Source organism: Lupinus angustifolius, chromosome LG05, assembly GCF_001865875.1.
Source record: "Lupinus angustifolius cultivar Tanjil chromosome LG05, LupAngTanjil_v1.0, whole genome shotgun sequence".
Taxonomy (NCBI): domain Eukaryota; kingdom Viridiplantae; phylum Streptophyta; class Magnoliopsida; order Fabales; family Fabaceae; genus Lupinus; species Lupinus angustifolius.
Genome location: NC_032013.1, coordinates 22,667,423 through 22,683,518, shown reverse-complemented (window position 1 = coordinate 22,683,518; position 16,096 = coordinate 22,667,423). Strand labels below are relative to the sequence as shown.

The following is a 16,096-nucleotide window of genomic DNA, read 5'->3' as shown; positions in this document are numbered from 1 at the left end:
TATAATAAGAAATAGGGAAAGGGGAATAATTAAGGTACCTCCACCACCAGACATGGCACGACGAGGAACAAGGGAATTGGGTTTTGGAGAAGAGAGTCGAGCGATAATGGAGGATTGGCGAATCGCTATAGTCCTTGCTGCCATGGTTTCAGTGATGTGATGGTAGCCGCAAGAAGAGACAATAACAAAATGAGTAAAACAAACCACCCTAAAGTTTATTAATTCTTAAGATTTAATTTCATATCATAACTTTATAAGTCATAATATTAATTTTTACTATTTTATAAGTATGATATTAAGATCAATTCTTTTAAGAATGTGATAGATCAACAATACATTAATTTAGTGTCTAACACTAAATAATAAGATGGCTAAAAAAATAAAAGTTCGATTCTTAATCCTAACATTTGTTAAGAGGAACAATTATTATACTTATCATAAAAATTATTTCATTACCTATATATAAATAAACAAGTCTTGCAACTCTATAGTCTACAAAATCACCTAATATATTTGGGATATAAGATAAGAGTGATGGTCAATCTCTTCTATGATCAATAAATTTGTCTTCACAACCTTGTATCATTCCTCATGACAAATTACTTGTTTAAAAACTTCACTTTACTCAATTAAAATTCACATTTTTATGGCTTAACATAAAAAATTTATCCCTCAAAATCTGCAAAATTAATCAGACTAATTTTTGATATTATTAAAGATAAATTCACATTCTGAAATTCTAATAAGGTCTTACATTATTGGACCAATACCCATATGATACTGATTTGTTGGAACTAAAGGTAGCTTTTCTTTCTATTTATTTTATACTAACTTAAATATCTACCCATCCATTAATCTTAATTCTTATTTTTATTAATAAATAGCTCTAGTTTCATATATAAACTTATGTACCAAAAGATAACTAGTAGAAAGAGTCTTGCTCAAGTGTCTAGTCATGTCAGAGAAATGAATCTCTCAGCAAATCAAAACATAAAAAGCTGACTATAATATAAAAATCCAGCCACCAAAATTGCAGTGGAAGGCATCAATAAATCACCTTCATTAGATGAACCCAAATAATTATGTGAATCCATTTGATATTCTACATTCATTCAGCCAAATCTTCATACTTTGAGTTAGAGTTAGACTTAGCATTAAATTATACTACAAGTTTGCATTTAAAGATAGAGTTGATGCATCAATTGGATCCAACACTCTTTGTTACACTAAACATTAAGTTATGGAGATCAACAAAGACATTTCTATCATAATCATTCTGGATCATGCTAGTCATTTTCTCAAATTTGATACAAGCTAATGCATAATATTATGCATATTGTAGCAGCAAAGGAACCAGGTTATAAGGAAAGTACATAACATGTCTAGAACAATGCCCCATCAACTAATCATCATATCCTAAGACTAAGGTTTGTAAAATTGATTGCAACAGACCCATCCCTTAAATTCTTACATTGTTGAACTATTATGCATTAATTAACCATCTAATGTTTGTTTTGGTGTTTTTATTTAGAATTTATTTTTCATACATTTTCAGCATAATGTTCTATACTTGTATCCAACTATTGGTATTAAGTTAAATCCTAAATGAAATCAATGCATTCTAATTTTAAACAAAGTTTAATCTGAGTCAAATTTGGATTCAATTTGGTTTAATTTCCTTCTTCGAATCAATTGTTATTCAATTAGTTTGTTTCATTTTATAAAAAAAATACTAGTACTCCAAAAAAAATTGGATTGCATTTTTATGAGCATATTTTTAGCAGCATTAAGACCATGTGGAACCTAAATCGTGTTGAAGGAAGAGGAGGATTTGTATTACTTGGTGGGAAAGTTACATTAATGGGATTATGGGAAGATGAACTTGTAAAGTGTTAATGATATGAAACTAATTCTATGGTATTGATAAATGCAATAGAATTTATAGAAGGAACAAAGGTGAGAGCTAACTTATTTGCATTCACATAATGCACATTTGAGCATATAATATCTTCTCCAATATTTGGAAAGTCAGGTATCAGATGAGTTTGTAACAATGGGTCAAAAACTTATTGTTAACGGATATGATTTTAAGTTATTTTTTAATAAAAAATTTAAAAATAAAGGAATTAATCTTTCTCCTCATTTTTCGGTACTGGACTCTCCGGTACATGAGTCTTGTCTTTTTGGTGTATTGGGTGGGATATATACCCTTGTACTGCTTATACTTGGAAAGGAAGTTTGCTTATTAAGAAAACACCACCAAGTTTGAGGGATTAGGCCAATTACATTCTTAATTTTCCCATCTTTCATTTGTTAAGTGCACTCGTGTGAAGGAACTAATGAATTATCATAAATTAACAATTTAGTGGTTGAATGCATAAATTCATGCGATAATTTCTCACACTACTCCGTCTAAGAAGGAAATCACACCTTTATAAAAGTAAAATATAACAAATTAATATATCATTAAAGTCTTTGAAAAATATAATAGCTAACGAGTTTGTTCTAAAAAATGACATTAAATTAGTCCCTGATTTTAAAATGACCACAACATGGTTTGAAATTGAGTCCCTAAACAATTTAAATGACCATCAATTAAGTCGTTAAATGTTATTTTTTAGTACAATCAAAGTTATTTCTTATGAATAAGAAATTAATTTATTTTGGATATGTGGCTGACTCCCAACAAATATTATTATTAGGATTAGATTTTTAACATTTTGATCGGTCTAAGGATGTAGATATAATAAAACATTATATCACTAGACCAATATGTAATGATAAGGTGTGGATATTTAAACTTTCAAGACTTAATTATTTGGCATTTTCTTCATAGGAGATTTTGAAACATCTTTGAAAGGCTTTCATATTTTGAGACAAGAGGGTTCATATAAAAAAGTTGTGTGTTTTACATACAACTTTTAAAAGATGAAAATGCAGAGATAAAGATTTCATTTGTAAGATAATATTTGTGAAATTATGTTGCCCATAATAACACATTTCAGATCCCTTTTTCATGAGGAGAAAACATCCATAGTTTCAGTCCACACAGGGCAACTCGAACACTGATTTAGGTCCCAAATTTCCATAAAATAGAAAATACGATGGACATTGAATGTGGTAGTAATAAAGAGCTAAATTAGATAAAATTTTCAATGTCTTATATTTACATCAAACCATTATATCTATTGTGTAATAGCTCATATTCAACTGAATAAAAGTCTTTCTTTAAATAACATTAATACAAGTTATGAGCTTGGACTAATGTAAAGGGTTGGGATAGAAGGCGACATATTTATGTATTATATAACCCTAATTTAACAATAGCCACAAATACAAATCTTCGTTCTCTTATACATAATGGCCGAACATCATTATCAAATTCTTTGTGTTATTATTTGTTCTCCCTATCTCTATTCTCTTTACTATTTGATTGTTCCCTCTTTCATATGCCCCTTCAATACATGCTGCATGTGAAGCCTTTGCCATAACTGCAAGGAACAAAAGGTCAACTAATATTTGCTCTACTATAATGTATTTATTGAAATTCTTTGACAAGTTCAAAGATGCCACAAAGAGTTCAAGCATTTATCTCAGTCCTGTTTTTGGAATTAAGTGTGCACTAAGTGTTAAAAGTATTAGAAAAATGTCCACTTGCAAAAAAAAAGTATTAACATAGTGAAGCTAAAGAGAGTATATATAAGGCAAAGGTACATTGAGCTTTCCTTGTCTATCACAGCAGAAAGTTATGAATGTCTCAATTAGCAAAGGCTTAATATGTGTTCTGTTTTTACTTGCATTTTGTATGATGCACATAAAAGCAGCATCAGGATTAGATATGCAGACCTGCACGAACCGCAAAAGCCGATGCTTCCTCAAGAAAATACCATGCCCTTCTGAGTGCCCTTTGAAGTCACCATCTGATTCAAAAGCCAAAGTCTGCTATCTTGATTGTGATTCTCCAATATGTAAAACTCACTGCAAAAGTATGACTATTTTTATCTTCAATGACATTACTTCATTAACCAAAACTCTTTATTTTTAGCACATTCTTTTGATTACCATGTTATTGAAGTATAACAAGTTTTTATGGTTACTTGATAATGTAACACAGCGCGAAAACCAAATTGCAACGGCCGTGGTTCTGCGTGTTTGGACCCTCGCTTTGTTGGTGCAGATGGCACTGTTTTCTACTTCCATGGAAGGCGAGATGAGCATTTCAGCTTAGTATCTGATGTCAACCTCCAAATCAATGCTCGATTTATTGGCCTTAGGACAGCAGGTAGGCCTAGAGATTATACTTGGATTCAAGCACTCGGAATCCTATTTGATTCTCACAACTTTTCCATTGAGGCCATTCCATCAGAAACTTGGGATGATGAAGTTGACCATTTAAAGCTCTCTTACAATGAAGAAGAAATCGTCGTCCCGAAAGGTGACCTCTCTACATGGCAATGCCAAGAAAATCAACTTCGGGTAGAGAGAACTTCTAGCAAGAACAGTGTTATGATTACTCTCCCAGAAGTTGCAGAGATATCGGTTAATGTGGTGCCAGTGACCAAGGAGGACAGTAAAATTCATAACTATCAGATACCTAATGATGATTGTTTTGCACACTTGGAGGTACAGTTCAGATTCTATGGTTTATCCTCCAAAGTTGAAGGAGTTCTTGGCAGGACTTATCAGCCAGATTTTCGGAATCCGGCAAAGCCAGGCGTCGCAATGCCGGTAGTTGGAGGGGAAGACAAGTATAGAACCACATCACTTATTTCTTCAGATTGTAGTTCTTGTATATTCTCTCCTGCTAAAGCTTCAGAAAAGGAAGACTCAGTGATAGAATATGGTATGTTGGATTGTACTAGTGGTGCCAAAAGTGGGAATGGTATAGTTTGCAGAAGATAAATTTGACTGTTTCTATTGTTCTCCTAGAATGATTTGATGTTTGTATTTCTGAGAATTTGTTTGTTTTCTTGTACTTGGTCCTAAGAAAAAAATGTGTTTTACGTACTAATTTCATTTTGAACAAAAAATGTAACATTTGTTTGTTTAACTCATACAAGATCAAATAGTGTGGTTTTATATGGAAGGTTCTCTCATTTCATAACCAAATAATATGCATGCAGAAGATCAAGAACATAATCTGCAGGTTTAAAACACTGTGTATTGAGTATTGAAATTTGTAATTGCATTGAGATATAGCACAAGCATGGGAAATTTCAAGAGACTTTTGAACATATATTCAACAAGTATTTGGAAAAATGTTTGAGAAATCTGAAACTATAGACAACCTGCAAAAATAATAGCAGAATTTTTTATATATAAATCTTTTACTGCTAGGAGAATAAATGTACTGAACAGAAGTTAATTCAAAAATTGCTTAACCATCTTCTTATGACAATTATCCAAGAAATAACAATCCATGTCTTAAAAATCTTCTCAGAAAGTTTTTCAACATTTTCATTTTGCTGGGTACATAATGATCCACAATAAATTCAATCTTTCAAAAATTTAAATAATCTATTTTGCAACCATATGTAAAGAGTAGGGTAAAATGCAAACATATGTTAAGACTTGAGGGTAAAACAACTTCTCAGAACTATTAGTAGCACAGAAAGGAAAGCAAGTCAACTCAACTTATAAAAAGCAGGACCTTACTTCTTGTAGTATAATTTATGAGAATAAAGTATCTCCTCGTATAAGAAGATTAGTTATCTTTTTCCGTCACTAAAATCATGGCATGTGTCCTATTACATCATTTTCTATAAAAATATTTCTAAAAATAAACAAAATAGTACACATGTCATACTTGCATTGGTTGAAGGAGATAAATTATCTAATGATATGAGGAGATACTTTATTTTAATAATTTATTCATTTTCTGAAGAACTTTTATTTTACATGTAAGATCAATTGAACAACTAAAGGAGTTGAAATCCTAATTGGTTTATATAAAGTATAACAGAATCTCATGAGTACATTACCTATAATTTCTAATGAGTACATCAGTTACACTCAACTATATCACATAAAAACTTGCTTGTGAGCAAAAAAATATGGATTACAAAAGCATCAACAAAATGGAAAATAATCTTGATTTATGATTATGAATGAGGACTTTTCAATTAGTCCAAGTCCAGAGCAGTGACTGTACTTCATAGCCCATGGCCAGAATCAAGGATACACTAGAAGAACTCATCTTCCACAAGGATTTACTAACTGTGAGAACACTGCACTTGTTGTAGCATCTTCATCGGTGGCAGAATTTCCGGCGTCAATCATACTAAGGCTGTTGCCAAAACTCTGAAGAGTAGTCAACTGAATTCCAGCCATCTGGTTTGTGCTGTTATTGTCAGGTTCCGTGAGTGCTAATGAGGCGGTCTCTTGTAGCCGCAAAGCATATTCAAGATTCCACAAGACATCCCCCATAGATGGCCTATCGACACCATACTCGGCCAAGCATTTCTCGGCTGTCTCCCCAAACTTCTTAAGAGAAGCAGAATTAACATTCCCTATCAGCTTTTGATCCATGATTTGATCAAGCGTCCCTTTTTTCTGCCATTTCATTGCCCATTCAGCTATGTTGACCTGATCCCTAGGTAGAACAGGATTCAAGGCCGGTCTTGTGCATAACACTTCCATTAAAACTACTCCAAATGAATACACATCTGACTTATCTGTAAGTTGTTGCATTCTAAAGTATTCAGGATCAAGATAACCAAAACTACCTTTAACAGCGGTGCTCACATGAGTCTGATCAAGAGCAGGACCAGTTTTGGAGAGGCCAAAATCAGCAACTTTAGCAACAAAGTTATCATCTAAAAGGATGTTTGTTGTCTTCACATCACGGTGAATGATGCTTTGAGAAGCACCAGTGTGGAGATAATGAAGGCCTCTCGCTGCTCCGATGCAAATTTCGAGCCGTTGTTTCCATGATAGAGGTGGCAGGTCTGTTCCATACAAATGACTCCTGAGGGGTCCATTAGACATGCATTCATAGACAAGAATCATTTCTGACCGCTCGTCGCAATAACCAATGAGAGACACAAGATGACGGTGGCGAAGCTTGGATAACATTTCAATCTCTGTTCTGAATTCATAAATACCTTGTTCAGATCCCGGGTGTCCCCTTTTAACAGCTACATTAGTCCCATCTTCAAGCGTTCCCTTATAAACCTTGCCAAAACCTCCAACGCCGAGAAGAAGCCCCTCATCAAATTTATTGCTTGCATCCTGGATTTCTTGGAAAGTGAAGACTCTTCCAAGATTTACCGAAGATAAAGAAATGAAACTTGAGGTCCCACTCCTATGTGAAGATGTTGACATCTTTGACATGGTGTGAGAGTTTCCATATAAGGAAGGTAAAGACAGCAATGGACGACCCTGTTCAGTCGAGTTTGAATTGTGCAGCACCAAGCAGCAATAACACAAACCAACAAATGCTATGGTAGCTACAGCCCCAACAACACAACCAACTATTATCCCTACCTTGTTCTTGTTTGATTGTGAACTAGGAAGGAAACTTCGAACCGAAGAAAATCCATCCAAGCTCTTCAATGAATTGCTGATCTTCAGTATCTCAAGTCCATTCATAGTGGCATTGGTGATGTCTGCCATTGTATCAGGACCAACACTAACCATCAAAGTATTAGAGTCTGATGAAGCATTGGAAACAAAGTCCTTATAGTAAGGCACAGCCAAGTCATTAGTTATCGACGAGATGTCAAGGGATCCGAGAGCTATGTCAGTATTTACGAATAAATTGAACACTAAAGTATTCAGTGACTTGCTGATAATATCACAAAAGTGCACCCTAATAAAATAGGAGAAGTTTGGATCCACAGGAAAGACCCAAGTAATGTTGAAATTAGAATCGGCTACATTAGCATCCCCCATTGCTTCAGCAGTGGCATAGACCGAATTTGGCGCTGTCTCGGGTGTAACACCAGCCGGATACTTAATGGTGGAAGGGCTGACTGACACATTAGTGACTGAGCTGTTTACATAAAGGTATTTCATATCATTCTCCCAAGTCCTTCCCAGTGTATCATTTTCGGCATTAAGCAAGGAACCACCTATGTTTAAGCGATAAACGGTTTCAAAAGCTAATTCAGAAAGGCCACTAAATGGGGCTGGTGGGTTAAGGGCCAATGCCTGATCAACAAACAATTCATCTGGCATAGACACAACTTCAATTGCATTCACAAAAGCTAATGAACCATTTGAAGGAATAAAGGTCAAAGTTAATGTATCAGATGTAACATTGATACCATACTCCTTAAACATAGAATAACCATTATAGTTACTAAAACTGAAATTCCTCAAGAGAACAAAATCATCAGTAACAACAGTTATAGCAGTAGAAGTCAAATCATGGCTAGGGTTTGGAACAGGAAAAAAATATAACCTAACCCAGTGTCTACCTTGTTGCTCAATTTCAAATGTATAAGAAGCTTTCTGGGTGAAAATCCTAGCTGATTGATAAATTGGAAATAGAACAACACTAGAATTGGAAGTGGCAACAATAGAATTCCCAGGTTGGAACACTAGTGAAGAATGTTGTGAGTCAGGAACAAAAGTTTGGCCTTGAAAAGTGATATTTTGTGAAGAACCACAAGCAATTAGATAATTATCAAGGGGATTGTACATTGAAAATGAGGCATTAACCAAAATAGGAAAAACAACCAAAAAATAAGAAACCAACTTTACAATTTTCATCATCATTAACATCACCAATAATAATAATAATACGAATGAGTATAGTTACGACTTTATATGTATCACAATGTCATTCGGTACTCGACTCTCCAGTACATGAGTTCTGAGTATAGTTGCCTAGTTTGGCTCTTCACCAATCCATAAACAGATTGTTTCCTTAACTTCAAATCCCAAGACACAATACAAAACCTGCACCAACATTGAATGTATCAAATTTTAATGCATAGAACAACACATTTATGTTACAAGAAAAGACAAAAACTATGATTCTAGGGAACATATGTGAATCTAGTTTTGTGTTGGTGTGCTTACCTTAGTGAACATAGGACTTAGCTAAAAGTATGAAACAAACAGAATTAGAGACAGTTAAGTTAAGATTACGTGCATCCCATTACTGAAAAAAATAATATCATTCATCATCAAGTTGAGATTGTTTATAAGCAAAACTCAAATTCAACTTTTGGTTTATTGCACCAACCACCAATTGACCGGGAAAATACAATTTTTTATTAAAGAATAAATTTTTCCCCTATTTCAAATAATAAAAAAAGAATAAAGTATTTCATCATATCAAGATTTATACACACAATATGTGTAACACCCGACTTTGTTAATGGAATGCAAGAAGAAATATTTCACATTGAAGTTCATCTTAATAGACAATGATATATTGTATTGAACGTGATCACAATGCCACACAACAGCACCATTGATTTAGACATAGACGTTGAGCCTGTGAATCAAGGAGGACAATTTAATTAGAATTTGTTCAAGTGTTTTGCATAAGATAATATAAAATATATGTGATAAATTTTAAAAAATAGTAAAAATATCCATTCCTTTTAAAATCAATATGAAAATCTTTTTTATATATAAACAAAATATAATTATGAAAGTAATACTAATTTAACAAGTTTAAATCTATAATGCAATTTCAGTTTATAAAAGCAACCTATAAATTCTCCTAATGTATAAGAAAACAAGGACATATGTTATTTTTTGTATCAATCATTAATAAATAAGTATTAGTGTAGTTTATCGTTCATTTGTAATACTTTTATTTAAGAGCAAATTTACTCCGTTAGTGTAGTTTTACCAAAGAGTAACCATAGTAGTGTAACTTTTGTACTAATTACCAAAGTAGTGTAACTTTATAGAAATCGGCTACCACATAGTCGTTTTGTATTTTTTTCCCTCTTGGCCCCACCAAAATCGACAATCAATGAGGAGTTTTTTTAATCTATTCCTATGGAAATCGGCAACCAAGAATGAGTATCTCTTTTTTTCCTTTCCCTACCAAAATCGGTATGTGGAGATTTTTTTTAATATATATGCCATAATCGGCAACCAAGAAGGAGTTTTTACTCTTTTTTTCTACGAGAATCGGCTATGATGTAGGAGTTTTATATCTTTTTATGCCCTAACAAGAATCGGTTATGCTGAAGGATTTTTGTGAGTTTTTAATTTTTTCCTATGCCCTAAGCAAATCAGCAATGACATAGGAGTTTTTCATTGTTTTAATTCTTTTTTACTTCTATAAAAACCCAATCTTATGTTCACCAAAAAACACATCTTCTAAAACTTGTTACTAAAGTGTTTTCGAGTACTCTTTCTCTCTTTCTAAATCACATTAGCACTCTTTCTAAAACTTGTTGAATTGAAAGAGAGTGTTATATTTTTCATTTGGAGCTATTCACTTCTTCCATATTATTACTTTATTGTAGGTTAGTATTCTCACTTAGATTTATTATATTTTATCCAATTATTTTTAACTGTTATATTTAGTTAATTTTTTTAATATTCTTATTTTGTTAAATGTAGATGATTATTCGAAGGGACATTGTTAGCGACTTTAGTGATGAAGAAGACATTAAAATATGTAGTGATGATGAGGAGGTCGAATTCGATGTTGGTTCATCTTGTAGGATGACATATACTACTCCATCATCATTTTTTCGTAACACAAATTCGGAAGTTGATCGTGATTTTGGTCATATAATTGGTTTAATGAACAATAATAACAATGACTTGTTTATTGGGATGCAATTTGAATCTAAAGAAACCACAATAAATGCTATTAGAGAATTTCATATTAAAAAATCATTTGATTATGTTGTTGATGAGTCTAGACCAGATAGATATATTGGGAAATGTATACATTTTGGTGTCAGATGTGAGTAGTGAATTCACGCTTCTTTTAACGTTAAGCACGACATTTGGGAGATTAAAAAAAATTAATGGAACATGCAGTTGTTTATTTATGTTGGTTTCCCAAGATCACAACAAATTAAATTCATCATTCATTTCAGACCTTGTTGTTAATTTTGTATCTGCAGATCCAAGTATACTAGTTAAGGCACTGGTAAAGGAAGTTGTTAGTCGTTTTGGTTATACAATGACATATAAAAAGGCGTGGACGATAAAACAAATGGCATTAGTCAAAATTTATGGTGACTGAGAAAGATCATACAATGAGTTATCACGTTGAATGAATGTTGTACAATATTTCTCTCCTGGTATAATTGTGAAATATCAAGCACATCAACAGATTTCAGATGACATGGAAGACCCTAGTCGGTTTATTCTAGATAGAGTATTTTAGACTTTCAAACCATTCATTGATGGGTTTGCATATTGCAAACCAATTATATAAGTGGATGAAACATTTTTAACTGAGAAATATATTGGAACGTTGCTTATAGCGAGTTCACTAGATGAAAACAAACGAATATTTCCAGTTGCCTTTGCCATTGTTGAAGGAGAGACGAAAGAAGCTTGAAAGTGGTTCTTTTACAATCTTAAAACTTATGTTATCCCTCAACCAAACCTATGTATCATATCAGATAGGGGGACAAGTCTATTAGTTGCACTACGAAGCGAGCTGACATGATGGTATAGTGAACAATTAGTTTATTTTATTCGTCATTTTGCTAGTAACTTCAATAAAGAATTTCAAGATTCTGATCTCAAAGAGAAAGTCGTACAAATGAGTATGTATTAATTATATTTGAAATTTGTAAATATTTTTATGGTATGGATTGATATAATTTTATATTTAATTTTTAGGTTATGAGTTGATGCGACCACAGTTTGAACGGATGTTGAATTTGTTATGGCAAAAACATCTAAGGGCTAGTGCATGGTTGGACCGGGTTCCAAAAGAAAAGTGGAGCCAAGCATACGACAAAGGTAGACATTTTGGCCACATGACCATGAATCTTGCAGAATGCATTAATGGTGTTCTGAAAGGATCTAGAGCTCTTCCTATCACAGCCCTAGTGAGAGCAAGATACTACAGGCTAAATGAATAGTTCGTTCAACATCGCAACGAAGCTTATAACATGATTAGGACAGGGCATATATATTGCAAAGAGTTGACAAAAGTGATTAAAGAAAATCAGCGACAATCAACTTGTCGACTTATTCGTACATTTTCACAGGAGACCAGAGTATCTGAGGTTGAAGTTGTATCCAAATATGGTGGTCGCCAAGTGATGGTTTACACTGTTAAACCAGCCGACAGTTAGCGTAATTATGGGGAATTTCAATTATTAAGATTATCATGCTCTCATGATATCATAACATGCACTTCATTGGCTTTAAATTGTGGCCAATTTATCTCACCAATTTACCAGCCGGATAATATTCTTAAGGCATATCGATGTGAGTTTCAACCGATTGGCAATGAAGAATATTAGCCCCCTTATTCAGGTCCAATATTCATTCCCAATCCTCTTATGCGAAGGAAAAGAAATAGAAGACCGAAGACTACACACATTCATAATGAGATGGATGAAGTTCCTGTTCAACAAATTAAAAAATGTGGATGGTATAGAAGTGATGAACATAATAAGAAGACATGTTCACTACGATCTAGAGAACTTGGTGAGAGTTCTAGACAACCTTTCAATAATCAGTAGTTTATTTTGTAATCTTTATTTTTATTATGTGAGTATATTCATAAGTGAATTACTTCGATGAATTGAACAAATGAAGGTACTTTTGCACAGAGTACACGTGAATAAAAAGATGGGTGTGAATAAGACAAAGTACTTTTTTCTACATTGCTTCACTCAAGTTTACATGCCTTACAATACATGTAATTACTCTTACACAAAGGATCTTTGCACATTGTTTCACTCAAGTAAAATATATATATATATATATACTATAACTATAAAACATATATACTATAACATATAACATGTAAAATATATATACTATAACTTTATTCTATAACTATATACTATAACGTGAATGAATGGAATTAAAAATGCATTAACATGAATGAATAGAATTAACATTAACGTGAATGCATGAATGTAGCAATGAATGAATGAAATTAATGATGGTGTGTGGTTAAAGTGATTCACGTGAAAGAATGAATGCAGAGAAAGAAAACGTGAAAATAGAGAAAGAGTGAATGTCAATGCAAAGTGGTGCAGAGATTTTTTGAGTGAATAACCATACATTCAAAGTGATTCAATGCATTCAAGGGACTGATTAGTTTGTTTTATTTCAATGTATTTTTTGTTTCAATGCATTCAAAGTCATTGAAACTGATCATTCAAAGCCATGTGAACAAGTCACAGATATTCATGAACAAGTGAGTGAATGACATTGTAAATGTAGTAAAAAAAGCAGAGATTCATTGATGTAAGACTGAGATTGTAACTAAGCGATGAGTGAATTGGTTGACTTAAAATAATGACCACTTTTTCTGCAAAATCGAGAGTTAAAGTGTAGCGGAAAATATATACAGAAAATTAATAAGTAAAATCAAAGAGATAAGAGAGAAGAGAATACACAAGGATTTTTATACTGGTGCACCTTCTTGTCCACCGAAGGCTACGTCCAGTACTCTTGCAACACAAGAGATTTTTCCACTAAAGATTATGAGTTGCAATTACAATATCTCACCATGAGATCTCTATGTACCTTACACACTCCTTAATCCTTATTCACTTTTGGAAAACACCTTTCCAGGTGATTCTAATCCCCTTTTTTATCACACCCCATGAAAGAAAGTATTCTGCAATAATAATGAAGAATGTCCAACAATGACATAATTGCCTTTACAAGTATGAAAGTGATGTAACTTGCAATCCAATCAACTCTTTGTACACTTACTAATAATGTTCTTTATAAGTTTGTAAACTTGAAACACTGTCACTTTAAGCAACTTCAAAAAAATCAACTTTGAAAGTTTAAGAACTTGTTGCAAAAAGTGCAGAAAATAATTTCAGAATATGTGTAAGAGTTCTTGAAATTTGTATAAGAGTTGTGTATATGTTGTGTGTTGTAATTGTGAGTTTGAATGACTTTATATAGGCGTTCCAATCAGCCAAAATGTCTCTTTGAAAGGGTAGGAATTGATTGGAATGAAAACATGTCTTTTGAGTTGAAACTCATTCACTTTGAATTTGAAAATCTGATGCAACAACTCTCAATAATCGATTACAGCATTGAGTAATCAATTACTCAAATGTTCTGTCCAGTGATCATTTATTTTCGAATTAGAGTAATCGATTACAGCAAGTTGAGTAATCGGTTACTCAACTTTAATAACACTGGTAATATGTTACTCAAAGACAATAATGAATTACTCTAATCAGTTTTAAGTTGGATAACTCTTTTCTCACACACGTAACCTGTTACTTAGATGAAGTAATCTGTTACACACTATTTTTGAAAATTGTTTTAAAGTATTTTGAAGTGTTTCAATTTTCTTTTAAAAATAGTTTGAGCATTACTACTATTGTATAATCAAGAGTATAAAATAGAAGTATCTATTTAGACTTAGACTAAAATTCTTGAATATCTTGAAGCTTGAATCTTTATTAGCTTCATAAGTATTCTTCTTTTTCTTCTTTTTGGTGATGTTGGTGTCTTCATCAAAATCGTGTCAAGGTCAGGAGCAAAGATCTTCTTCACAATCTCCCCCTCTTTGATGATGACAAACCAATATCTTCTTAACAATGTAGGTTTCTGAGAACAACATACTTTGTGATATTCTTGACTTGTCTTGAGTAGGCTTCCCCTATATTGTATGCTCCCCCTTTCATTTGGAGTTTTGTGCCTGAAATGTTTTAAACAGAAAATTACACTCTCCCAACTTTTCTGCCCCTTTTGACTTCATCAAAAAGTAGAAAAGCCAAGAGTCCAGCACAATATATATAACATACATGCAATAGGGTATATATATAACATGTAATAATATGGATATCAAGATATAACGGAATTTGAGCAATATCATACAAGTAAAAAGATGTTCAAGCATTAACAATGCAAACAGCAATACAAACAAAAAAATAGAAATTCAACGAAACCAGGAGAAATTAACATTACAACCAGAAAATCCTAACAACAGATAAAGTCTAAGACTCAGGCTCAGAACTGTCTTCATTAACATCCATGTTACTCAACTTAGAAGAGAGACGATAAAGTTCAAACTGGATTTGTTGATTCTGAGTATCAAAGGCATACATTCGGTTAGTGATGTAGCCTCGAAGAGTAATCAACTCATGCATAATCATCTGATTTGAAGGCATGACAGCAGATGAGGAAGATTGAGCATGAAACTCAGAAGGTTGAGGCTCAGAAGGATTAGTAGGGGTAGGTTCTGGTTCAGGAGTAGGAGGTCTATCTTTCTTATGTTTGTAGGTCCGGTCACAAAGATCAAATGTGAAGCTCATTTTGTGGATTACATCCACATCAATATGGCTTTCACGAGGATTAAGCGGGACCTTAGTTTCCCCAACAGTAAAAACACTAAAATGCTCAAGGATTTTTGTTATGAAGATTGCATATGGCGAAGGGCTTTGGGTTCCTCTTACATACTACATTTGTCTCATTATCATCAGAGTCCAATTGATTTTCAGATTAAATTTCATAGCATACATCAATTGGAGTTCTATATCACTTATTTGAGAGTGATTTGAAATTTTTTCGGTAAGATGACATAGCTCAGAAAATAATGAAGCAAACGGTCTTCTAGTTTGAGATGTCCAGCAGATGAGATATCTCTATTTTTAACAATTTCACCATAACCTTGTTGCTTAAGCGTTTCCATTTCCTCTTTGGTAATTCTACACAGAGAATAATAAAAATATTTTCGATCATAATTTTCTCATTCGCATACAAGGCCGAAACCTGCAATGTTCTCCTGATAGGGTATGTTACAATATAATGAACTCATGGTTTTCAAATCCAAAGTAATGTCTTTTTCTTTTACATAGGAAGTAAGATGGTTTTTCCTAAAGTTCATGTTACAATAAAATACTCTAATAAGTTCAGGATAAATTTCATTTGATTCACAACAGAAATCGAAAAGGTTTTGTTGTCTCAAGAGATATGGAAATAGAAAATCTTCAAACTCAAA

General features: G+C 32.9%; 3 protein-coding genes across 3 annotated transcripts in view; 1 reads left to right on the top strand and 2 right to left on the bottom strand.

The window, feature by feature from the left end:
* The window catches only part of LOC109348171, a 3,377-nt gene extending 3,154 nt beyond the window's left edge, over nucleotides 1-223 (bottom strand). The window contains exon 1 of the mRNA XM_019588438.1: nucleotides 39-223. Within this exon, the coding sequence (XP_019443983.1) occupies nucleotides 39-144 (106 nt within the window). The 5' untranslated portion in view covers nucleotides 145-223. The remainder of the gene's footprint in view (nucleotides 1-38) is intronic.
* Nucleotides 3,608-5,090, top strand: LOC109347212. Its single transcript, XM_019586919.1, has 2 exons — nucleotides 3,608-3,986; nucleotides 4,115-5,090. Exons 1-2 carry the CDS (start codon nucleotides 3,749-3,751, stop codon nucleotides 4,900-4,902), a joined length of 1,026 nt encoding a protein of 341 aa, XP_019442464.1. The 5' UTR covers nucleotides 3,608-3,748; the 3' UTR covers nucleotides 4,903-5,090.
* On the bottom strand, nucleotides 5,894-8,761 carry LOC109348168 (receptor-like protein kinase THESEUS 1). Its single transcript, XM_019588435.1, has 2 exons — nucleotides 6,164-8,761; nucleotides 5,894-6,131 (listed from the first exon to the last, which is right to left on the bottom strand). Exon 1 carries the CDS (start codon nucleotides 8,725-8,727, stop codon nucleotides 6,193-6,195), a length of 2,535 nt encoding a protein of 844 aa, XP_019443980.1. The 5' UTR covers nucleotides 8,728-8,761; the 3' UTR covers nucleotides 5,894-6,131; nucleotides 6,164-6,192.